At 39.0% G+C, this 25,624-nt stretch overlaps 1 protein-coding gene across 8 annotated transcripts in view; it reads right to left on the reverse strand.

The window, feature by feature from the left end:
• Khc-73 (Kinesin heavy chain 73) overlaps positions 1-25,624 on the reverse strand; it is an 886,736-nt gene that overhangs the window by 400,434 nt on the left and 460,678 nt on the right. For all 8 annotated transcript variants that reach the window (XM_070083276.1, XM_070083279.1, XM_070083274.1 and 5 more), the window contains 2 exons: positions 8,260-8,418; positions 3,523-3,695 (listed from right to left, as the gene is read on the reverse strand). In XM_070083276.1, coding sequence (XP_069939377.1) covers positions 3,523-3,695; positions 8,260-8,418 — 332 coding nt within the window. The remainder of the gene's footprint in view (positions 1-3,522; positions 3,696-8,259; positions 8,419-25,624) is intronic.

The following is a 25,624-nucleotide window of genomic DNA, read 5'->3' on the forward strand; positions in this document are numbered from 1 at the left end:
TTTAGATACGGGTAAAGAAGTTTTAGTGGCATTTGTGGCATATAGCCGGACTTGAGTCCTGGAAATGGGAAGTACAATGCCTGCACTCTAAAGGAGGGGTTCGGGATATTGGCAGTTTGGTGGGATATGTTGTGTATCTTTATACGTATATGCTTCTAAGCTGTTGTGTTCTGAGCACCTCTGCAAAAACAGTGATTATGTGTGAGTGAGGCGAAAGTGTTGAATGATGATGAAAGCATTTTCTTTTTGGGGATTTTCTTTCTTTTTGGGTCACCCTGCTTCGGTGGGAGACGGCCAACTTGTTATAAAAAAAAAATTATATATATACAGTGGACCCTCGACTAACGCTATTAATCCGTTCCTGAGAGCTCACCGTTAGTCAAAATTATCGTTAGTCAAGTTAATTTTCCCCATTAGAAATAATGAAAATCAAATTAATCCGTGTAGGACACCCCAAAGTATGAAAAAAAAAATTGTTTTTACCACATGAAATATTAATTTTAATACACACAAACTGAAGAAGACATGCACAGTTACATGACACTTACCTTTATTGAAGATCTGGTGATGATTGTTGGGATGGGAGGAGGGGAGTGTTGATGGTTTTAGTGTTTAGAAGGGAAATCCCCTTCCATTAGGACTTGAGGTGGCAAGTCCTTTTCTGGGGTTACCTCCCTTCCCTTTAAATCTCTCAAACCAACCTTTGCTGGCCTTAAATTCACTCACATCACCACTAGTTGCTGGCATTTTTTTCATTAAATCGTCATGCAACTTCCTAGCCTTTTCACATATGATCGCTTGAGAGATGCTATCTCCTGCTATCTGTTTTTCGTTTATCCACACCAATAACAGTCTCTCAACATCTTCGAGTACTTGCGATCTCAGTTTCGAAAACATAGTTGCACCTTTGGCAAGAACAGCTTCCTTGATTGCCGTTTTCTTGGCCACAATAGTAGCGATGGTTGATTGGTGTTTTGTGTACAACCTGGCCAGCTCGGAGACACGCACTCCACTTTCATACTTAGCAATGATCTCTTTCTTCATATCCATAGTAATTCTCACCCTTTTTGCTGTAGGGTTGGCACTAGAAGATTTCTTGGGGCCCATGGTGACTTATTTTGCAGGTGCAATCACTAAAAAGGCTGTGATAACATGAAATGTTCCGATTGTATGCTTGGAAGTGACCGCGGTGGCTGGCTGGCTTGTAAACACTGGCCAGAAGTGGACGCGTCTGACGGAACAAATAGTGTTGGTAGAGTTTTTTAGCGCTAGTCGAGGCAAAAATTTTGCGTTAAAATGTATCGCTAGTCGGATTTATCGTTAATCGATGCCATCGTTGGTCGAGGGTCCACTGTATATATATATACTTCTTCCTTGCATCACTTCTACTCTGTAAAAACCTCTCATATGCTAACTTTTTCTCTTTACATCATCATTCCACCAATAGCTCTTCTTCCCTCCCATACTCACTCTCCTGCAACTACAAACTTCTGCTGAACACTTTAACACTACATTTTTAAACGTACCCCATACATCTTTGACCCCATTGCCTATATGTGTACTCTCATTAGCCCATCTATCCTCCAATATCTGTTTATATCTTACCTTACCTGCCTCCTCCTTTAGTTTATAAACCTCCACCTCTCTCTCTTAATTGCTTCTATTATTTCTACAATTATTACAATATTGCATAACAGTAAATCTTCTATTTCTTGGTGTGAATAAAAATTCATTATGTGAATAAAAAATCAAAATGAAATTAATTTGTAAAGCCTGGAAATGTAACTAGTAAACAGTGGAAATGTTATTTTAGTGCCAGGAATGCCTGCACTGTTTATTCTGGACCCTATTTTGAAATTGGAAATTGTGTGAAATTAGCCAAATTACCAATTTCCAATCACTTTATCAGGTAGCTGAAATAGTTGACTGGGTGATTTCTTGTGCTCAATCAACAAAACAGACATAATACCAGCAAAATAGCTAAAAATTTGGTTGACTGAATAATGTAATTGGCCTAAAATGGGAGTCAAAGTGGGCAAAAATTGCCACTGCGTAAATATCACTGACGCAAGACAATTGGCAAGAGTGTAATTTCGTCAATTTTCCATCAAATTTCATATTTTTTTGTTTTATTACCTTCAGAAAAAGATTCTCTACCATTTCATAAGAAAACATAACAAAATTTTTTTTTTTAAATTCTTGGACCCTGTGGACAAGTTTCAGATCAGTGGTCTGGAACCTGAAAGGGTTAAAGAAACAGATGAGTTACAGGGATGACAGGATGTATTTCTTCAGTCTCAGGAGTGGTTAAAAGTGAAATAACCTCAACAAAGAAGTGGTATACCTGGAGGGCGTTCCGAGGGTCAATGACCCACTGCCTGGTCTATCACCAGGTCTTGCAGTGGGTCAAGGCCTGATCAACCAATCTGTTCCTGCCAGCTGTGTGCAAATCAACATACGAACCACAGCCTGGCTGGTCAGGTACTGACTTGAGGTGCCTGTCCAGCTCTCTCCTGAAGGCAGCCAGGGCTCCACTGGTAATCCCCTTTTATGTGTGCTGGGAGGTAATTGAACAGTCTTGGGCCCTTGACACTTATTGTGTTGTCTCTAAGCATACTCATGGCACCACTGCTTTTCATTGGGGGCATGTTGTATTGCCTGCCAAGTCTTTTCCTTTCGTAGGGAGTGATTTTCAAATGCAGATTTAGGACTAGTCCCTCTAGGATTTACCAAGTGTATATTATCACGTATCTTTCTCGCCTGAATTCCAAGGAGTACAGGCCAAGGAACTTCAACCATTTCCAGTAAGCGAGGTACTTTATTGTACTTACACGTGTGGGGAAAGTTCTCTGTATATTCTCCAGGTCTGCAGTTTTGCCTGCCTTGTAAAGGGCTGTTAGTGTACAAAAGTACTCCAGCCTAGAGATAACAAGCTATTTGAAAAGAATCCTCACTGGCTTGGCATTCCTAGTTTTGAAAGTTCCCACTATCCATACTATCATTTTCCTAGTAGATGTGGTAGAGAAATTGTTATGATCATTGAAGGAGTAATTGAAATTTGTCCTCATAGAATGTAATATTGATTTCTGAGGCCCATTTCAATACTTGGTTAATGTCTGTTGGAGATTTGCAGTGTCCTCAGTGGATGACCCTGTCATGCAAATTTTGGTATCGTCAGCAAAGGAGAACATGGTGCTGTGGCTTACAGCTCTGTCTGTTAGATATGAGGATGAGGAAAAGGATGGGAGCGAGTACTGTACCTTGTGGAACAAAGCTTTATACTGTAGCTGTCTCTGACTTTACTCTGTTTATTATAACTCTTTGTGTTCTATTGGTTAGGAAGTTATAGATCCATCTACCCACTTTTCCCATTATTCCTTATCATGCATTTTGTGTGATATTACACCATAGCACATGGCTAGGAGTGTGTGACTCTGACAAGGGGCAAGTTGAGAGGCAGGGCCCAGAGCTAGGACTCTATCCCTGCAACCACACATAAGTGAGTACACAAAATGAACTCACCTGTCAACAAGTGATCGTGCCTTGGCTAACTGTTGATCAACTTCCCAACCAGTTCGAGCCAAGCCAAAACCAGCAGATCTGTGGCCCCAAACCTCGATGGAGAGTGCACCATCTGCACAGTGTTCTAAAAAGTCTTCAGTTACTAATACTGTGTAGTCTCTTGAGTGTTCAAACTGAAAAAAAAATTATTAATGCCATAGGATTTTGTAAAGCACTTCCAAAAGGGTTATTAAATCACAGGGCAGACAAGTGGTAATAATTTATTAATTCTTTTGGAAATAAACCTCAAATAAGGCCTTGTTATGGGCATTATACCATATAACTTTTAGAGAATTTGCGTAAATAATAACCTTGAACAAAAATGCATTTTAACAATGCATGGCCAACTTTGGCACATCACAGCTTTCTAAATCCTGCAAGTAAAAGTATGCAAAAATACACTGTCACATATTTTATAATTATCACTGATATGCAAGAAAAAATGGTAAATACATTTTTTACTTGCAAATTTTTACAAAAAATAAATTCTTTATACAGTCAAAAACAGTTATTACATGTGCTTATATGCAAGTAGTTTCCATAATTGATTCCAATTCCTATAATGAAATCCAGAAACTTTTCCATTTTTATTCTTCACCATTTTATATATTTTCTGTACTGTAATCTGCATATTTTTATTTAAAGTCTGGTGATAAACCTTACCAGACTAGTGGCATTAATCTCTTAAAACCAACAAAAGTTATCCTGACCCATTAGGGTAAGGAGAGAACATGGTACTTCTCTCTTAACCCTTTCAGTGGCCATTGCGCAGAACTACATCACTGAGGTAAAAGGACGCAAGTACAACTAATGTGACATTTTATTGTGGCAATGTTTCGCTCTCCAGGAGCTTTGTCAAGCTGTTACAAACAAAAGAGGGACACAGAGGTAAATATAGGTACAGAGTGAGGTGCAAAACATAATATAATCATTATGTAGCAGCAGAGTAGTCCTTGTGGTGGTAGTAGTGGTAGTACTTGTTGTGGTAGTAGTAGTATCAGTATTTGTAGTGCCTTGAATCATCATTAATCACTATTTCTAATGCAATTAAACATAATAACGGCAGCCTCCTCCTCAAAACAATAACAACAAGTACTGCTGCTACTACTACTACCACAACAAGTACTACTACTACTAATAATAATAATACCACCACCACTGCTACTACAACCACCTACAACAATTTTATTATGTTTTGCATCTCACTCTGTGCCCATATACAGTGGAACCTCGGCTTACGAGTTTAATCCGTTCCGTGACCTTGCTCGTATCCCAATCTGCTCGTATGTTGAGTCAATTTTCCACACTTAAATTAAATGAAATGCCATTCATCCATTCCAGCAGAATTCCTGCTCTGGGAGGTAGGACAAAAATACTTCAATATGATGCTAATATCAACTCTACGGCTTATTTATCTATCACAATTAATCTAATATGACATAAAAAACAATACAAAAAGCATAGAAACCTGATATATACTCTAGAATGAATATGTCATAATGTGACAAGTGGTGGTGGTGGCCATTCCCTATCTCAAGCAGCTGCCTTGTTGTAGATTAGCAGGGCAGACCTCCCACCATCCCCCGACATTCCCACACTCCCAACACCACCATCCCAGCTTCGTGAATACATGTTCAATTCCACGTCTCTCCTACAAGCTAGCTGTGTTTGTGAATTGTGTTTTGATCTTTTAATTACCATATCTTGTATCTGCCAAGCAATCATGACACTCTGTAGGCATACCAGTGTTGCTGACTTACTGAATGAGTGACTTACTGACTTGACTGACTTACTGACTTAACCCTTAAACTGTCCAAGCAGATCTATGTTCACATGTGTAGTGCTCCAAAAGTAGATCTACGTTTTTTTACATATTTTCAAATATAACAAAAAAAAAAAAACTTTGATCAGTTTTTTTACACATTTTCAAATGTAAAAAAAAAAATTTACTTTTTTTACATACCTTCAAATGTTGAAAAAATGTAGATCTACGTTTGGACAGTTTAAGGGTTAACTGACTGACCTACTTACTTGACTGACTTAAATGACTGACTTGACTGACTGACTTACTGAATTAACTGACTGACTTACTGACTTGACTAAATGACTTACTGACTTGACTGACTTGGCTGACTTAACTGACTGACTTGACTGACTTTACTGATATACTGACTGACTTGACTGAATGACTTACTGACTTGACTGACTGACTTGATTGACTGACTTACTGACTGACTTGACTGACTGACTGACCAGATTGACTGACTTAACTAACTTACTGACTTGAATGAATGACTTGACTGACTGACCGAATGATTTGACTGACTTACTGAATGACTTAAAGTCAGACTTTTTCATTGACGAGGACCAGTTGTATAATGTACAGCAGGGTAAAACAGAACAGAAATCCATTACAGAATTTATGCACACTCTAGGACAACCATCAACTTTAGTACCACAGCCTCTACCATCCACCTCAGCCCAGTAGGGCCACAGCATAACTCTCCACTCTCTTCACAATCATTGACAAACACCAGCACTCACAATTTAGGGTAAGAAATACTATTATTTCTGTTGCAGTAAAAACAACATAATACATCATGACAATGAGCTACAATTATATATTCATTTTTATTTTTGTAAGATCTGGAGGTCTAAATAAAAGTTGTTTGAGGGGGAAGCTCTCATCCTGAATTTTGCTCGTATCCAGAAACAAAAAATCTACCGAGTGACTGCTCGTATCCTGAAAAACTTGTATGGTGGAGCACTCATAAGCCGAGGTTCCGCTGTATACTTCTATGTGTCCATGTATTGTTTGTAATGGCTTGACAAAGCTCCTGGAGAGCAAAACATTGCCAAAATAAAATGTCACATTAGTTGCACTTGTGTCTTTCTACTTAACATATTGTCAGTAATTTTTTTTTTTTAACACATTCGCCATTTCCCACCGAGGCTGGGCGACCCAAAAGGAAAGAAAAAAACCTTCATCATTATTCAATACTTTCACTTGGTCACAGACTGGGCTGTGGGGGCATATACCCCCAAAACCCTCTCCAGGTATACATAATCAGTGCCTTTGCAGAGGCGCTCAGATACGACAGCTTAGACATCCCTCCAAACTGCCAATATTCCAAGCCCTTCTTTTAACCCTTTCAGGGTCCAAGGCCAAAATTGGAAGGGGTGCCCCAGTGTCCAAGAAATTTTGAAAAGAAAAAAAAAAAAAAAAATTTCTTACAGAATTAAAGATATTTTTTCCTCTTCCCCATGGAGAAAATTCCAGTTTATACTGTCAATATTCAATTCCTAATCATAATAATATACTTGGTATATATGATCCTGCTTGATAAGGTACATAATAATGCATTAGGAAATGAGAAAACCAACATTCTGCTAGAAAACATGGCTGATTCTTACACTAAGTATAAAAATGACATGATGCATCAACCAAGATTTGATTAGAATTACTGATAAATGCATTATGCTGCAATTATGCACCTCCTACGAGTGCTATCATAGTACTCCCATATGTATAGCAAACCTTCTCATAGCACACATGTTAGGCTCTTGAAAATCAAGGAATAACATAAAATAGTATTATTGTTGATGCAAAGAACATGTAGGAAATAGAATTATGTTCCAATTATCCTCCAAATTTGCCAAAACCTTTCTTTTACTAATGTACTAGATAAAAATTGCAACATACATTTTCGTAGTTGATGTTTTTTTAAATCTAAGCAACAACAAAATAAAGTTACTTTTTCAGCCAAATTGAACACTTACTGATATACGTAGCAAACATCTCCAACTATAAAATATATTTCTGTTATAAGTTTATTAGAACTATTTAGACGTATCATTATGGCAGTCTGAAAACATCAGGGTGTAGGCAAATCATTGAAACACTGAAACTTTTGCCACAATTAAGAAGTATTTCAGTTACAGCATTAGTTAATCATCCATATAAATTTTACTGCCATAATTAATTTACATGGTTTTAGATTTATAAAACATTATTTTCTTTTAAAATATTCTAGCTGTGTAGAACTGTTAATTATGTGAGCATCACTGAACACAAATGAGCCAGGCCAGGAGCTGTATGAGTGACAGTATGAACCTCTTACTTGGTAACAATATTATAGCATCAGAGAGAAGTTAGTTAAGCAGGGTTACACTACAGTACAAAGACATCTTACATGTACTTGAAATTTATTATAGATTTTCTGTGTAAGAAGAAACTGAGCCTGGCTATAGCTTTAGTATAAGGAAGATTTTATTTTAACACGCTGGCTGTCTCCCACTGAGGCAGGGTGACCCCCAAAAAAAAAAAAAAAAAAAGAAACAATTTCACACTAAGGAAGATATCTTTGGAAATATTTCAGGAAGATATCTTTGGAATATCACAGGAAGATACCTTCAGAAATAACACAGTAAGTTACCTCTGGAAAAAACACAGGAAGATACCTCTGGAAATAACACAGGAAGATATACATATTTGGAAATAACACAGGAAGATTTATTTGGAAATAACATAGGAAGATATATCTGGAAATAACACAGAAAGATATATTTGGAATTAACACAAGTAATGCACAATTTTATGCTATTTCAAAAAATATTAAGTATTTACAGCACAGAAAATTATTAACATTATCTTACAAGATGAATTTATTTTATCAGAAGTTATTTTCAGAGCTTTACCTTGAATGTCATAGAATCTTTGGATGTTGGAGCTACTGGAAATTCATTATTGACAACTGGAGCAACAGCCTCACTCTCTGTTTGTCCCCAAAACTGGTATTGACAGAAGACAAAATGGGAGAGTGATGGAGGGAGTCCTGCAGCCTGCTTGATGCAAACCTGAGAAAAATTACTTCACTAGTATAACTTTCAAAGTTCATCACATATAATGGAAAAGTGAAGACAAATTATTTTACTTCACTTTAGAAATTATACCATTTGTTCATTAGCTACCTTACTTATTGTATATATGACTGCAGTTAACTGCATAAGAAATCCTACTTAATAGTTTGTCTATATCTAAAGTAACATCTAAGCATTAGGATTAGTTTACTCAAAATGCATCGCATACCAGTGGTTTTCGATAGTGCCTACCAACGTTTTATTACATGTACACTACATTACTTGTACTGCACTAAAATATAAAAATTGTACTGTATAGCCAAGAATCTTAGAGACATTCTACAGGACCTACTGTACTGGAGTATACCTGGAGAGGGTTTCGGGGGTCAATGCACCTGCGACCTGGTCTGAGACGAAGCCTCATGGTGGATCAGGGTCTGATCAACCAGATTGTTACCCCTGGCTGCACGCAAACTGATGTATGAATCACAGCCTGGCTGGTCAGGTACTGACTTTAGGTACTTGTCCAGTGCCTTCTTGAAGACAGCCAGGGGTCTATCGGTAATCTCCCTTATGTATGCTGGGAGGCAGTTGAACAGTCTTGGGCCCCTGACACTTAGTGTGTTGTCTCTCAGTGTACTCGTGGCACCCCTGCTTTTTCATTGGGGGAATGTTGCATCTCCTGCCAAGTCTTTTGCTTTCATAGGGAGTGATTTTCGTGTGAAAGTTTGGTACTAATCCCTCGAGGATTTTCCAAGTATATATTATCTTCTCTCTCTCTCACCTGCAATCCAAGGAATACAAATCAAGGGACTTCAACCGTTCTCAGTAATTTAGGTGCCTTATTGTACTTATGTGTGCCATGAAAGTTCTTTGTATGCTCTCCAGGTTAGCAATATTGCCTGCCTTGAAGGGAGCAGTTAGTGTACAGCAGTATTTCAGTCTAGAAAGTACAAGCAAATTAGGATCATCATGGGCTTGGTATCCCTAGTTTTCTAGGTTCTCATTATCCATCCTATCATTTTTCTAGCAGATGCAGTATATACATTGCTGTGGTCTTTGAAGATGAAATCCTCTGACATTATCACTCCCAGGTCCTTCACATTATTTCTTTCACTCTAATGTATGGTTAGAATTTGCTGTATATCCTGACACAGTTTTAATTTCCTCAAGTTTTCCATATCTGAGTAGTTGAAATTTCTCTTTGATGAACTTCATATTGTTTTGAGTGGCCCATCTGAAGATTTGGTTGATGTCTGCTTGGAATCTTGCAGTGTCTTTGATGGAGGAAACTGTCATGACAATTCAGGTGTAATCTGCATAGGAAAACACAGAGCTATGGCTTACATCTCTGTCTATGTCAGATATGAGGAACAGGAATAGGATGGGAGCAAGTACTGTGCCTTGTGGAACAGAGCTTGTCACTGTAGCTGCCTCAGACTTTACTCTGTTTAATATTACTCTTTGTGTTCTATTTGTTAAGAAGTTACAGATCCATCTACCAACTTTTCCTGTTATTCCTTTATCACGCATTTTATGCACTATTACACCGTGATCACACTTGTCGAAGGCTTTTGCAAAGTCTGTGTATACTACACTTGCATTTTGTTTATCCTCTATAGCATCCAGGACCTTGTCATAGTGGTCCAATAGCTGGGACAGGCAGGAGCGACCTGCTCTAAACCCGTGTTGGGCTGGGTTGTGCAACTGATGAGTATCTAGAGTGGGGCTATATCTGTTGTTTTTAGTGAGTGTGGGATAATCCCTGTGTCCATGCTCCCTCTCTATAGAATGCTGAAGGCACGTGACAGGAACTTCTTGCAGTTCTTGATGAACACAGAGTTCCATGAGTCTGGGTCTGGGGCAGAGTGCATGGGCATGTCATTTATTGCCTTTTCAAAGTCTTATGGAGTTAGGATAATATCAGAGATTTCTGAGATGACCAAATTTTGGGTCTCGGTCATAAAGAATTCATTTGGAGTGTCAACCCTTAGTGTGGGTAACAGCTCACCAAACACTGAGTCGTACTGGGACTTTAGTATCTCATTCATTTATTGGCTGTCATCTTTGTATGTCTCATCTTGCCTAAGCAGGGGCCCAATACTGGATGTTGTTTTACCCTTAGATTTGGCATAAGAGAAGTACTTTGTTTTTTTTGTTTTTTTTTCAATCTCTTTTATGGCTTTTAGGTCTTCCTGAGATTCTTGTCTCCTGTAAGATTCCTTCAGCTTAAGTTCAATATTTGCTATTTCTCTGACCAGTGCCTCCCTTCATATTTCAGCAGCTTTGTGATTCTTCACCTTCATCTGTATAGGGAGCATCTCTCTCTTTCTCTCTCATCTTCTCTTTCTTTTTCTTAACTCTCTGACTGTTGCAAGCCCATTTCTAAAACTGTCATTCTGTTGCAAAATTTTTGGAAAAAAAAAAAAAAATTCTTATGAAATGATAGAGAATCTTTTCCCGGTGGTAATAACACCAAAAGTACGAAATTTGATCGAAAACCTACGGAATTACGCTCCAGTGAAGTTAGCAATCTCAGCAATATATACGCATCGGCAATTTCGCCGACTGAGCCTTATTTTGGGTCAATTCCATTGTTCCAGTCAACCAAACTCATAGCTATTAGAACTCCATTTTTTCTATGAACTGAGTACAAGAAACTGTTCATTTACCGATTTCAACTACCCAATAAAGTGGTCAGATATTGGCAATTTGACCAATTTCATGCAAATTAAAAAAGATGCCAATTTCAAAATAGGGTCCAGAATAATCAATGCAGACATTTGTGGCACTAAAATAACATATCTTCTGTTCATTAGTCACATCTCCAGGCCCCTCTTATATTACTCTTGCTTTCTATTTTGACTTTTTATTCACACAAAAAATAGAAGATTTACTGTTATGCAGACTACTGCATTATTGTAAAAAATGGTATAACTAACATCAGTGCACTAGTAAAGGAATATTAGACTCCCCAGTTGACGTGTATTGGATGTGTGGTGTGATCTGCTTACTTTTGAACATTGGTAAAAATCAAATATATCCACTACTTTGAGCTCAATTTCAAGGTCGTTTTCATCATGAAAGTAATCAAAATCATCTCGATTTCTGTAATATGTTTTCCATTCTATCAAATGAGACCAAGAAAACGAGAATAAAACCATAAATACCATACAAAAATACACCTCAAAGTCAGCGTTTTAATCCAAAAACATGGTCGGAGTTTTTTTTTTTTCATTATGCACTGCGTGCTGAAGGATTTTTTTTAATACAGTTCACACTGACCACACAGACCCATTCTCTCACATGTGAACCTACCAGCTTTCTCCTGCTTGATTTGAAGCCACTAGAATTATTGAGTATATATATGCCTGAAACACTGGCTCATAAGACGCATATATACGGCTGAAACAGTCAAAGGGTTAATGGAATGTGCCTTGAGCAGACCTCAGGTGCCACAAAGTTAATTTTTTCTAGGCAAAGGTACGGATCTGTGTTGTTTAATCCTTTGACTGTTTCGGTTGTATATATACGTCTTACGCACCACTGTTTCTGCCGTATTTATATGCATAAATTCTAGCGGCTTCAAGTCAAGCGGGAGAAAGCTGGTAGGCCCACATGTGAGAGAATGGGTCTGTGTGGTCAGTGTGCACCACATAAAAAAAATCCTGCAGCACGCAGTGTGTAATGAGAAAAAAAAACTCTGACCGTTTTTTTGGATTAAAACGCCGACTTTGAGGTGTATTTTTGTATAGTATTTATCATTGTATTCTCGTTTTCATGGTCTCAGGTGATTACTTTCACGATGAAAACGACCTTGAAATTGAGCTCGAAGTAACAGAAATGTTCGATTTTCACCAATGTTCAGGAGTAAGTAAATCACACCACACGTCCATTACACTTCAACTGGGGAGTCTAATATTCTTTCACTAGTACACTGATATTATTTATGCCATTTTTACAATAATGCAGTAATCTGCATAACAGTAAATTTTGTATTTTTTTGTATGAATAAAAAATCAAATAGAAAGCAATAGTAATACAAGAGGGGCCTAGAGATGTAACTAATGAACAGAGGATATGTTATTTTAGTGCCAAGAATGTCTACATTTTTTATTCTGGACCCAATTTTGAAATTGGCATCTTTTTTAATTTGTGTGAAATTGGCCAAATTGCCAATTTCTGACCACTATATTGGGTAGTTCAAATCGGTAAATGGGCGGTTTCTTGTGCTCAACTGATAGAAAAAATGGAGTTCTAAAGAAATAGCTATGAGTTTGGTCAAATGGAACAACGTAATTGGCCAAAAACAGGGCTCAAAGTCGGCAAAATCGCCGATGCGTATATGTCGCCGAGACTGCTAACTTCGCGGGAGCATAATTCCGTGAGTTTTCGACCCAATTTCGTACTTTTGGTGTCATTACCATCGGGAAAAGATTCTCTATCATTTCATAAGAATTTTTTTTTTTTTTTTTTTTTTCCAAAAAATTTATCGACACAGAATGACAGTTTCAGAAAGGGGCTTGCAACAGTCAAAGGGTTAATATATCTTCCCAGCATGTTTCATTTAGGACAGGGTTAACTTGTTCCCATTGTATATATTTGTTACAGAAGTTGAATTTTATTTTGCTGGTCAGGAGCCCTGTGAATACATATCTGTACCTCTATTATGTTGTGATCTGAGTGTATTGTCTTTGATACGGTTTTATTACATATCAGATCATCGTTGTAAGTGAAGATGAGGTCCAGCGAATTTTCTAGTCTTGTAGGCTCTAATATTTGCTGGTATATATACACACACACATACACATATATACGTATATATATATATATATATATATATATATATATATTTTTTTTTTTTTCAACAAGTCGGCCGTCTCCCACCGAGGCAGGGTGACCCAAAAAAGAAAGAAAATCCCCAAAAAGAAAATACTTTCATCATCATTCAACACTTTCACCACACTCGCACATTATCACTGTTTTTGCAGAGGTGCTCAGAATACAACAGTCTAGAAGCATACACATATAAAGATACACAACATATCCCTCCAAACTGCCAATATCCCAAACCCCTCCTTTAAAGTGCAGGCATTGTACTTCCCATTTCCAGGACTCAAGTCCGACTATATGAAAATAACCGGTTTCCCTGAATCCCTTCACTAAATATTACCCTGCTCACACTCCAACAGATCGTCAGGTCCCAAGTACCATTCGTCTCCATTCACTCCTATCTAACACGCTCACGCACGCTTGCTGGAAGTCCAAGCCCCTTACCCACAAAACCTCCTTTACCCCCTCTCTCCAACCCTAACGATTACCTCCAAATGCGACCAATTATGTAAGTGTATTTATGTAAGTGCGTTTGTACGTGTATGTTTGGGGGTCTGAAAGGAATAATCTACTTCACAATATTCCTTATGGGAATAAATTCGGTCAGTACTGGCACCTGAACATACTTATGGAGTGAAAAAATATCGTTAACCGGGGGACCACTGTATATATATATATATATATATATATATATATATATATATATATATATATATATATATATATATATATATATATATATATATATATATATATACACACATGTATATATATATACACCTACCATCCGACTTACGACCGAGTTCGGTTCCGAGAAACCGGTCGTAAGTCGAAATGGTCGTAAGTCGAACTTTACTACTGAATATCAACAAAACATTTTTGTAATAACTTTATTTTATTGTTTTATTTTGGTATTTCATGTTTTACTTTACTTTTATGTTGTTAGTACTGTATTTTATACTGCAAGGTTTAGGATAAACACTGTGTACAACACAAATAGTTGTTTATTTCCCAGAAATTTGGCATAAAAAACACGGTCGTAAGTTGAGTGGTCGTAAGTTGAGCAGGTTGTAAGTCGGATGGTAGGCATGTATGTATGTATATATATATATATATATATATATATATATATATATATATATATATATATATATATATATATATATATATATACAGTGGACCCCCGGTTAACGATATTTTTTCACTCCATAAGTATGTTCAGGTGCCAGTACTGACCGAATTTATTCCCATAAGGAATATTGTGAAGTAGATTATTCCTTTCAGACCACCAAACATACACGTACAAACGCACTTACATAAATACACTTACATAATTGGTCGCATTTGGAGGTAATCGTTATGCGGGGGTCCACTGTATATATATAATATATATATATATATATATATATGTGTGGCAGATGTTGCAAGTGTATGGTGTAGGAGGTAGGTTACTGAAAGCAGTGAAGAGTTTTTACGAGGATAGTGAGGCTCAAGTTAGAGTATGTAGGAAAGAGGGAAATTTTTTCCCAGTAAAAGTAGGCCTTAGACAAGGATGTGTGATGTCACCGTGGTTGTTTAATATATTTATAGATGGGGTTGTAAGAGAAGTAAATGCGAGGGTCTTGGCAAGAGGCGTGGAGTTAAAAGATAAAGAATCACACACAAAGTGGGAGTTGTCACAGCTGCTCTTTGCTGATGACACTGTGCTCTTGGGAGATTCTGAAGAGAAGTTGCAGAGATTGGTGGATGAATTTGGTAGGGTGTGCAAAAGAAGAAAATTAAAGGTGAATACAGGAAAGAGTAAGGTTATGAGGATAACAAAAAGATTAGGTGATGAAAGATTGAATATCAGATTGGAGGGAGAGAGTATGGAGGAGGTGAACGTATTCAGATATTTGGGAGTGGACGTGTCAGCGGATGGGTCTATGAAAGATGAGGTGAATCATAGAATTGATGAGGGAAAAAGAGTGAGTGGTGCACTTAGGAGTCTGTGGAGACAAAGAACCTTGTCCTTGGAGGCAAAGAGGGGAATGTATGAGAGTATAGTTTTACCAACGCTCTTATATGGGTGTGAAGCGTGGGTGATGAATGTTGCAGCGAGGAGAAGGCTGGAGGCAGTGGAGATGTCATGTCTGAGGGCAATGTGTGGTGTGAATATAATGCAGAGAATTCGTAGTTTGGAAGTTAGGAGGAGGTGCGGGATTACCAAAACTGTTGTCCAGAGGGCTGAGGAAGGGTTGTTGAGGTGGTTCGGACATGTAGAGAGAATGGAGCGAAACAGAATGACTTCAAGAGTGTATCAGTCTGTAGTGGAAGGAAGGCGGGGTAGGGGTCGGCCTAGGAAGGGTTGGAGGGAGGGGGTAAAGGAGGTTTTGTGTGCGAGGGGCTTGGACTTCCAGCAGGCATGCGTGAGCGTGTTTGATAGGAGTGAATGGAGACAAATGGTTTTTAATACTTGACGTGCTGTTGGAGTGTGAGCAAAGTAACATTTATGAAGGGATTCAGGGAAACCGGCAGGCCGGACTTGAGTCCTGGAGATGGGAAGTACAGTGCCTGCACTCTGAAGGAGGGGTGTTAATGTTGCAGTTTAAAAACTGTAGTGTAAAGCACCCTTCTGGCAAGACAGTGATGGAGTGAATGATGGTGAAAGTTTTTCTTTTTCGGGCCACCCTGCCTTGGTGGGAATCGGCCGGTGTGATAATAAAAAAATATATATATATATATATATATATATATATATATATATATATATATATATATATATATATACATACATACATACATACATACACAGTGGACCCCCGCATAACGCTGGCATCGCATAGTGTTAAATCCGCATAGCAATACATTTTATCGCTAAAATTTTGCCTCGCATAGTGCTAAAAAATTCGCTCAATGCGATTCGTCCGAGACACGTCCATGCGGCCTGAGCCAATGCTAGTGGTGATTGCAAAGTGAGCCTTTATTGGTGTATCACTCTGAAACTCCCAGAGTGTTCAGGAAAAACAATTTCGTCAAGGCTAATTTGTGTGTGCTGTGGAGGGCAAACAGTATGGCATGGGTCAATAGGGACTTTTTCTATGACTGGTTACACCATGCATTTGCCCCCAAAGTGAAAAATTACCTAATTGAAAAGAAATTAGACCTTAAGTGCCTCCTTGTATTAGACAATGCTCCTGGTCATCCTTCAGACTTCGCAGAGCGACTTTCTAGGGACATGAGCTTCATTAAGGTGAAGTTTTTGCCTCCTAATACCACTCCTCTCCTGCAGCCCATGGACCAGCAGGTCATTTCCAACTTCAAGAAACTGTACACAAAAGCTATGTGCTTTGTAGTGACCTCAAAAACTCAACTGACTCTAAGAGAGTTTTGGAGAGAGCAATTTACCATCCTCAATTGTGTAAACATTATAGGTAAGGCTTGGGAGGAAGTGACTAAGAGGACCTTGAACTCTGCTTGGAAAAAACTGTGGCCAGAATGTGTAGACAAAAGGGATTGTGAAGGGTTTGAGGCTAACCCTGAGAATCCTATGCCAGTTGAGGAATCCATTGTGGCATTGGGGAAGTCCTTGGGGTTGGAGGTTAGTGGGGAGGATGTGGAAGAGCTGGTGGAGGAGGACAATGAAAAACTAACCACTGATGAGCTGCTAGATCATCTTGAACAGGAAGAGGGCACACCTGAGGAAACTGCTTCGGAGAAGGGGATAGAGAAATTGAAGAAGTTGATTACTTCTAAGATTAAAAAAATGTGTGCAAAGTGGCTTGAAGTGCAAACCTTTTTTGATGAAAATCACCCTGACACAGCTACTGCAAGCCGTGCTGGCAACCTGTACACTGACAATGTTGTGAACCACTTTAGGAAAGTCATAAAGGAAAGAGAAATGTTGTGCGACAGAAGTCCAGTGACTCTGAAGCTGGTCCTAGTGGCATTAAAAGAACAAGAGAAGTAACCCCAGAAAAAGACTTGCTACCTCAAGTGCTAATGGAAAGGGATTCCCCTTCGAAACACTAAGATCAACGGTTTCCCCTCCTCCCATCCCATCAATCATCACCAGATCTTCAATAAAGGTAAGTGTCATGTAACTGTGCATGTCTTCTTCAGTTTGTGTGTATTAAAATTAATATTTCATGAGGTAAACATTTCTTTTTTCAATACTTTGGGGTGTCTTGCACTGATTAATTTGATTTCCATTATTTCTTATGGGGAAAATTAACTTGACTAAAGATTATTTTGATTAACGATGAGCTCTCAGGAACGGATTAATATCACTGGTTGAGGATCCACTGTGTGTGTGTAAAATAAATAAATAAATAAATAAATATATATATATATATATATATATATATATATATATATATATATATATATATATATATATATATATATATATATATATATGCATAGTTCCTTTGTATAAAGGCAAAGGGGATAAAAGAGAGTGCAAAAATTATAGGGGGATAAGTCTGTTGAGTGTACCTGGTAAAGTGTATGGTAGAGTTAAAATTGAAAGAATTAAGAGTAAGACGGAGAATAGGATAGCAGATGAACAAGGAGGCTTTAGGAAAGGTAGGGGGTGTGTGGACCAGGTGTTTACAGTGAAACATATAAGTGAACAGTATTTAGATAAGGCTAAAGAGGTCTTTGTGGCATTTATGGATTTGGAAAAGGCGTATGACAGGGTGGATAGGGGGGCAATGTGGCAGATGTTGCAAGTGTATGGTGTAGGAGGTAGGTTACTGAAAGCAGTGAAGAGTTTTTACGAGGATAGTGAGGCTCAAGTTAGAGTATGTAGGAAAGAGGGAAATTTTTTTTCCCAGTAAAAGTAGGCCTTAGACAAGGATGTGTGATGTCACCGTGGTTGTTTAATATATTTATAGATGGGGTTGTAAGAGAAGTAAATGCGAGGGTCTTGGCAAGAGGCGTGGAGTTAAAAGATAAAGAATCACACACAAAGTGGGAGTTGTCACAGCTGCTCTTTGCTGATGACACTGTGCTCTTGGGAGATTCTGAAGAGAAGTTGCAGAGATTGGTGGATGAATTTGGTAGGGTGTGCAAAAGAAGAAAATTAAAGGTGAATACAGGAAAGAGTAAGGTTATGAGGACAACAAAAAGATTAGGTGATGAAAGATTGAATATCAGATTGGAGGGAGAGAGTATGGAGGAGGTGAACATATTTTTTTTATTTTTTTTTTTTATTATCACACCGGCCGATTCCCACCAAGGCAGGGTGGCCCGAAAAAGAAAAACTTTCACCATCATTCACTCCATCACTGTCTTGCCAGAAGGGTGCTTTACACTACAGTTTTTAAACTGCAACATTAACACCCCTCCTTCAGAGTGCAGGCACTGTACTTCCCATCTCCAGGACTCAAGTCCGGCCTGCCGGTTTCCCTGAATCCCTTCATAAATGTTACTTTGCTCACACTCCAACAGCACGTCAAGTATTAAAAACCATTTGTCTCCATTCACTCCTATCAAACATGCTCACGCATGCCTGCTGGAAGTCCAAGCCCCTCGCACACAAAACCTCCTTTACCCCCTCCCTCCAACCCTTCCTAGGCCGACCCCTACCCCGCCTTCCTTCCACTACAGACTGATACACTCTTGAAGTCATTCTGTTTCGCTCCATTCTCTCTACATGTCCGAACCACCTCAACAACCCTTCCTCAGCCCTCTGGACAACAGTTTTGGTAATCCCGCACCTCCTCCTAACTTCCAAACTACGAATTCTCTGCATTATATTCACACCACACATTGCCCTCAGACATGACATCTCCACTGCCTCCAGCCTTCTCCTCGCTGCAACATTCATCACCCACGCTTCACACCCATATAAGAGCGTTGGTAAAACTATACTCTCATACATTCCCCTCTTTGCCTCCAAGGACAAAGTTCTTTGTCTCCACAGACTCCTAAGTGCACCACTCACTCTTTTTCCCTCATCAATTCTATGATTCACCTCATCTTTCATAGACCCATCCGCTGACACGTCCACTCCCAAATATCTGAATACGTTCACCTCCTCCATACTCTCTCCCTCCAATCTGATATTCAATCTTTCATCACCTAATCTTTTTGTTATCCTCATAACCTTACTCTTTCCTGTATTCACCTTTAATTTTCTTCTTTTGCACACCCTACCAAATTCATCCACCAATCTCTGCAACTTCTCTTCAGAATCTCCCAAGAGCACAGTGTCATCAGCAAAGAGCAGCTGTGACAACTCCCACTTTGTGTGTGATTCTTTATCTTTTAACTCCACGCCTCTTGCCAAGACCCTCGCATTTACTTCTCTTACAACCCCATCTATAAATATATTAAACAACCACGGTGACATCACACATCCTTGTCTAAGGCCTACTTTTACTGGGAAAAAATTTCCCTCTTTCCTACATACTCTAACTTGAGCCTCACTATCCTCGTAAAAACTCTTCACTGCTTTCAGTAACCTACCTCCTACACCATACACTTGCAACATCTGCCACATTGCCCCCCTATCCACCCTGTCATACGCCTTTTCCAAATCCATAAATGCCACAAAGACCTCTTTAGCCTTATCTAAATACTGTTCACTTATATGTTTCACTGTAAACACCTGGTCCACACACCCCCTACCTTTCCTAAAGCCTCCTTGTTCATCTGCTATCCTATTCTCCGTCTTACTCTTAATTCTTTCAATTATAACTCTACCATACACTTTACCAGGTACACTCAACAGACTTATCCCCCTATAATTTTTGCACTCTCTTTTATCCCCTTTGCCTTTATACAAAGGAACTATGCATGCTCTCTGCCAATCCCTAGGTACCTTACCCTCTTCCATACATTTATTAAATAATTGCACCAACCACTCCAAAACTATATCCCCACCTGCTTTTAACATTTCTATCTTTATCCCATCAATCCCGGCTGCCTTACCCCCTTTCGTTTTACCTACTGCCTCACGAACTTCCCCCACACTCACAACTGGCTCTTCCTCACTCCTACAAGATGTTATTCCTCCTTGTCCTATACACAAAATCACAGCTTCCCTATCTTCATCAACATTTAACAATTCCTCAAAATATTCCCTCCATCTTCCCAATACCTCCAACTCTCCATTTAATAACTCTCCTCTCCTATTTTTAACTGACAAATCCATTTGTTCTCTAGGCTTTCTTAACTTGTTAATCTCACTCCAAAACTTTTTCTTATTTTCAACAAAATTTGTTGATAACATCTCACCCACTCTCTCATTTGCTCTCTTTTTACATTGCTTCACCACTCTCTTAACCTCTCTCTTTTTCTCCATATACTCTTCCCTCCTTGCATCACTTCTGCTTTGTAAAAACTTCTCATATGCTAACTTTTTCACCCTTACTACTCTCTTTACATTATCATTCCACCAATCGCTCCTCTTCCCTCCCGCACCCACTTTCTTGTAACCACAAACTTCTGCTGAACACTCTAACACTACATTTTTAAACCTACCCCATACCTCTTCGACCCCATTGCCTATGCTCTCATTAGCCCATCTATCCTCCAATAGCTGTTTATATCTTACCCTAACTGCCTCCTCTTTTAGTTTATAAACCTTCACCTCTCTCTTCCCTGATACTTCTATTCTCCTTGTATCCCATCTACCTTTAACTCTCAGTGTAGCTACAACTAGAAAGTGATCTGATATATCTGTGGCCCCTCTATAAACATGTACATCCTGAAGTCTACTCAACAGTCTTTTATCTACCAATACATAATCCAACAAACTACTGTCATTTCGCCCTACATCATATCTTATATACTTATTTATCCTCTTTTTCTTAAAATATGTATTACCTATAACTAAACCCCTTTCTATACAAAGTTCAATCAAAGGGCTCCCATTATCATTTACACCTGGCACCCCAAACTTACCTACCACACCCTCTCTAAAAGTTTCTCCTACTTTAGCATTCAGGTCCCCTACCACAATTACTCTCTCACTTGGTTCAAAGGCTCCTATACATTCACTTAACATCTCCCAAAATCTCTCTCTCTCCTCTGCATTCCTCTCTTCTCCAGGTGCATACACGCTTATTATGACCCACTTCTCGCATCCAACCTTTACTTTAATCCACATAATTCTTGAATTTACACATTCATATTCTCTTTTCTCCTTCCATAACTGATCATTCAACATTACTGCTATCCCTTCCTTTGCTCTAACTCTCTCAGATACTCCAGATTTAATCACATTTATTTCCCCCCACTGAAACTCCCCTACCCCCTTCAGCTTTGTTTCGCTTAGGGCCAGGACATCCAACTTCTTTTCATTCATAACATCAGCAATCATCTGTTTCTTGTCATCCGCACTACATCCACGCACATTTAAGCATCCCAGTTTTATAAAGTTTTTCTTCTTCTCTTTTTTAGTAAATGTCTACAGGAGAAAGGGGTTACTAGCCCATTGCTCCCGGCATTTTAGTCGCCTCATACGACACGCATGGCTTACGGAGGAAAGATTCTTTTCCACTTCCCCATGGACAATAGAAGAAATAAAGAAGAACAAGAGCTATTTAGAAAAAGGAGAAAAACCTAGATGTATGTATATATATATGCATGTGCGTGTCTGTGAAGTGTGACCAAAGTGTAAGTAGGAGTAGCAAGATATCCCTGTTATCTAGCGTGTTTATGAGACAGAAAAAGAAACCAGCAATCCTACCATCATGCAAAACAGTTACAGGTTTCTGTTTCACAGTCATCTGGCAGGACGGTAGTACTTCCCTGGGTGGTTGCTGTCTACCAACCTACTACCTGAATAACCTACTTCCAAATAATAGTACAGTGGACCCCCGCATACCGATGGCACCACATAGCGATTAATCCGCATACCGCTTGCTTTAATCGCAAAAATTTTGCCGCACATACCGCTTAAAAACCCGCTCACCGATTTTCGTCCGAGACGCGTCCAATGTGCGCCCTCAGCCAGCCTCACATGTGCCGCCCGTGCCATTGTTTACCAGCCAGCCTCCGCGGTAACATCCAAGCATACAATCGGAATATTTCGTATTATTACAGTGTTTTCGGTGCTGTTTCTGGAAAATAAGTGACCATGGGCCCCAAGAAAGCTTCTAGTGCCAACCGTACACCAATAAGGGTGAGAATTCCAATAGAAATGAAGAAAGAGATCATTGATAAGTATGAAAGTGGAGTGCGTATCGCCGACCTGGTCAGGTTGTACAAGAAACCCCAATCAACCATCGCTACTATTGTGGGCACCAGAAAGGCAATCAAGGAAGCTGTTCTTGCCAAAGGTTTAACTGTGTTTTCGAAACAAAGATCGCAAGTGATGGAAGATGTTGAGAGACTCTTATTGGTGTGGATAAATGAAAAACAGCTAGCAGGAGATAGCATCTCTCAAGCGATCATAAGCGAAAAGGCTAGGAAGTTGCATCAGGATTTAATTAAAAAAATGCCTGCAACTAGTGCTGATGTGAGTGAATTTAAGGCCAGCAAAGGTTGGTTTGAGAGATTTAAGAAGCGTAGTGGCATACATAGTGTGATAAGGCATGGTGAGGCTGCCAGTTCGGACCACAAAGCGGCTGAAAAATATGTGCAGGAATTCAAGGAGTACATAGACAGTGAAGGACTGAAACCTGAACAAGTGTTTAATTGTGATGAAACAGGCCTGTTTTGGAAGAAAATGCCAAGCAGGACCTACATTACTCAGGAGGAAAAGGCACTCCCAGGACATAAGCCTATGAAAGACAGGCTTACTTTGTTGATGTGTTCCAATGCTAGTGGTGATTGCAAAGTTAAGCCTTTATTAGTGTATCACTCTGAAACTCCCAGAGCATTCAGGCAAAAGAATGTCCTCAAGGATAATTTGTGTGTGCTGTGGAGGGCAAACAGTAAGGCATGGGTCACTAGGGACTTTTCTATAACTGGTTACACCATGCATTTGCCCCCAATGTGAAAGATTACCTAACTGAAAAGAAATTAGAACTTAAGTGCCTCCTGGTGTTAGACAATGCCCCTGGTCATCCTACAGACGTGGCAGAGCGACTTTATGGGGACATGAGCTTCATTAAGGTGAAGTTTTTGCCTCCTAATACCACTCCTCTCCTGCAGCCCATGGACCAGCAGGTTATTGCAAACTTCAAAAAACTGTACACAAAAGCTCTGTTTGAAAGGTGCTTTGTAGTGACCTCAGAAACTCAACTGACTCTAAGAGAGTTTTGGAGAGAGCACTTTAATATCCTCAATTGTGTAAACCTTATAGGTAAGGCTTGGGAGGGAGTGACTAAGAAGACCTTGAACTCTGCTTGGAAGAAACTGTGGCCAGAATGTGTAGACAAAAGGGATTTTGAAGGGTTTGAGGCTAACCCTGAGAGGATTATGCCAGTTGAAGAATCCATTGTGGCATTGGGAAAGTCCTTGGGGTTGGAGGTTAGTGGGGAGGATGTGGAAGAGTTGGTGGAGGAGGACAATGAAGAACTAACCGCTGATGAGCTGATAGATCAACTTCAAGAGCAAGAGGCCAAACCTGAGGAAACTGGTTCAGAGGAGGGGAGAGAGAAATTGAAGAAGTTGCCTACTACAAAGATTAAGGAAATGTGTGCAAAGTGGCTTGAAGTGCAAACCTTTTTTGATGAAAATCACCCTCACACAGCTATTGCAAGCCATGTTGGCAACCTGTACACTGACAATGTTGTGAAACACTTTAGGGAAGTCATAAAGGAACGAGAGGTACAGGCCACTATGGACAGATATGTTGTGCGAAAGAAGTCCAGTGACTCTGAAGCTGGTCCTAGTGGCATTAAAAGAAGAAGGGAAGTAACCCCAGAAAAGGACTCGACACCTCAAGTCTTAATGGAAGGGGATTCCCCTTCTAAACACTAACACTCTCTCTCCCCTCCTCCCATCCCATCAATCATCACCAGATCTTCAATAAAAGTAAGTGTCATGTAAGTGTGCATGCCTTTTTCAGTTTGTGTGTATTAAAATTAACATTTCATGTGGTAAAATTTTTTTTTTTTCATACTTTTGGGTGTCTTGCACGGATTAATTTTATTTCCATTATTTCTTATGGGGAAAATTCATTCACATACCGATTATTTCGCATAACAATTATCCCTCTTGCACGGATTAAAATCGGTATGCGGGGGTCCACTGTACACCTGAATCTCCCCTGCTCCTGGCTCATCACTCATCAACAACTCCACAATAAAGTTAAGTGGCATTTAATTATTGTTTATTTTGCATGTACCATTGGTTTCTGTGTAGAGAAATGTATATTTCATGTAAAAAAAAATGTTTAATACTTTTGGGTGTCTGGAACAGATTAATTCTATTTCCATTATTTCTTGTGTGGAAAATTAATTTGACTAAAGGCTAGCTCTCTGGAACGGATTAAAGGCGTTAGTTGAGGGTCCACTGTATATTTCTTGTGTAAAATTGACCAGATTACTGAATTGTGCACTTTAAATAGTTGAATGAGAGGGTTTCTTGTATTCAACCAACAGACCAGAAGGCATACTAGAGTAAGTGCTAAGAATTTGGTCGAATGGAGCAATGGAATCGTCTTAAAATAGGACTCAAAGTGGGCAATGAGTAAATGACACCAAGACCACTAACTCTGCGCCTGCATAATTCCACAAGTGTTCCATCAAATTTCATAATTTTCATGTCATTACCTGTCCAGTGTGGAACCCGACACCTGAGGAAGCATGTTAAGAAACTGGAGAAAGTACACAAGTATGCAACAAGACTAGTTCCAGAGTTAAGGGCCCCACTTATATGGCTGGTTAGGTTCCAGGCTACCGCCGTAAAGTGGAACACCCTTTTTTTCCACTTACAAATGCATACAAACACTAGATAACAAGTTTACACTAACATATATTAAGTTAGCAATAGAACCAGGCATCAAAAAACAATAAAAAAGTACAATACACACATAGTGCACTCATTACTTGCCTTAAAATATTTATAGTCTTAATCTAGGGTGAGACAAGTAGTATTTATTGTAAGAAATCAAGTGTGGTATGTATGGTAGTCAGCCAGGCTACCATACCAGGCCACCCCACCCACACATACAATTTTATGATATTTAAGCATCCCAGAGCGATAAAATGTATATACAGTTCACTCATTACTTACCTTAAAATATAGGGTGAGATGAGTAGTATTTATTGTAAAAATTCAAGTGTGGTATGTATGGCAGTCAGCCGGGCTACCATACCAGGCCAACCCACCTACACATAATATTCTATTACATTTAAGCATCCCAGAGCGATAAAATGTATATACAGTTCACTCATTACTTACCTTAAAATATTTGTAGTCTTAATGTAGGGTCAGGAGTAAGTAAATGAGATAAAACGAATAAATGAGAGAGAGAAAGAATGAGTGC

This window comes from Cherax quadricarinatus, chromosome 9 (genome assembly GCF_038502225.1).
Source record: "Cherax quadricarinatus isolate ZL_2023a chromosome 9, ASM3850222v1, whole genome shotgun sequence".
Lineage (NCBI taxonomy): Eukaryota > Metazoa > Arthropoda > Malacostraca > Decapoda > Parastacidae > Cherax > Cherax quadricarinatus.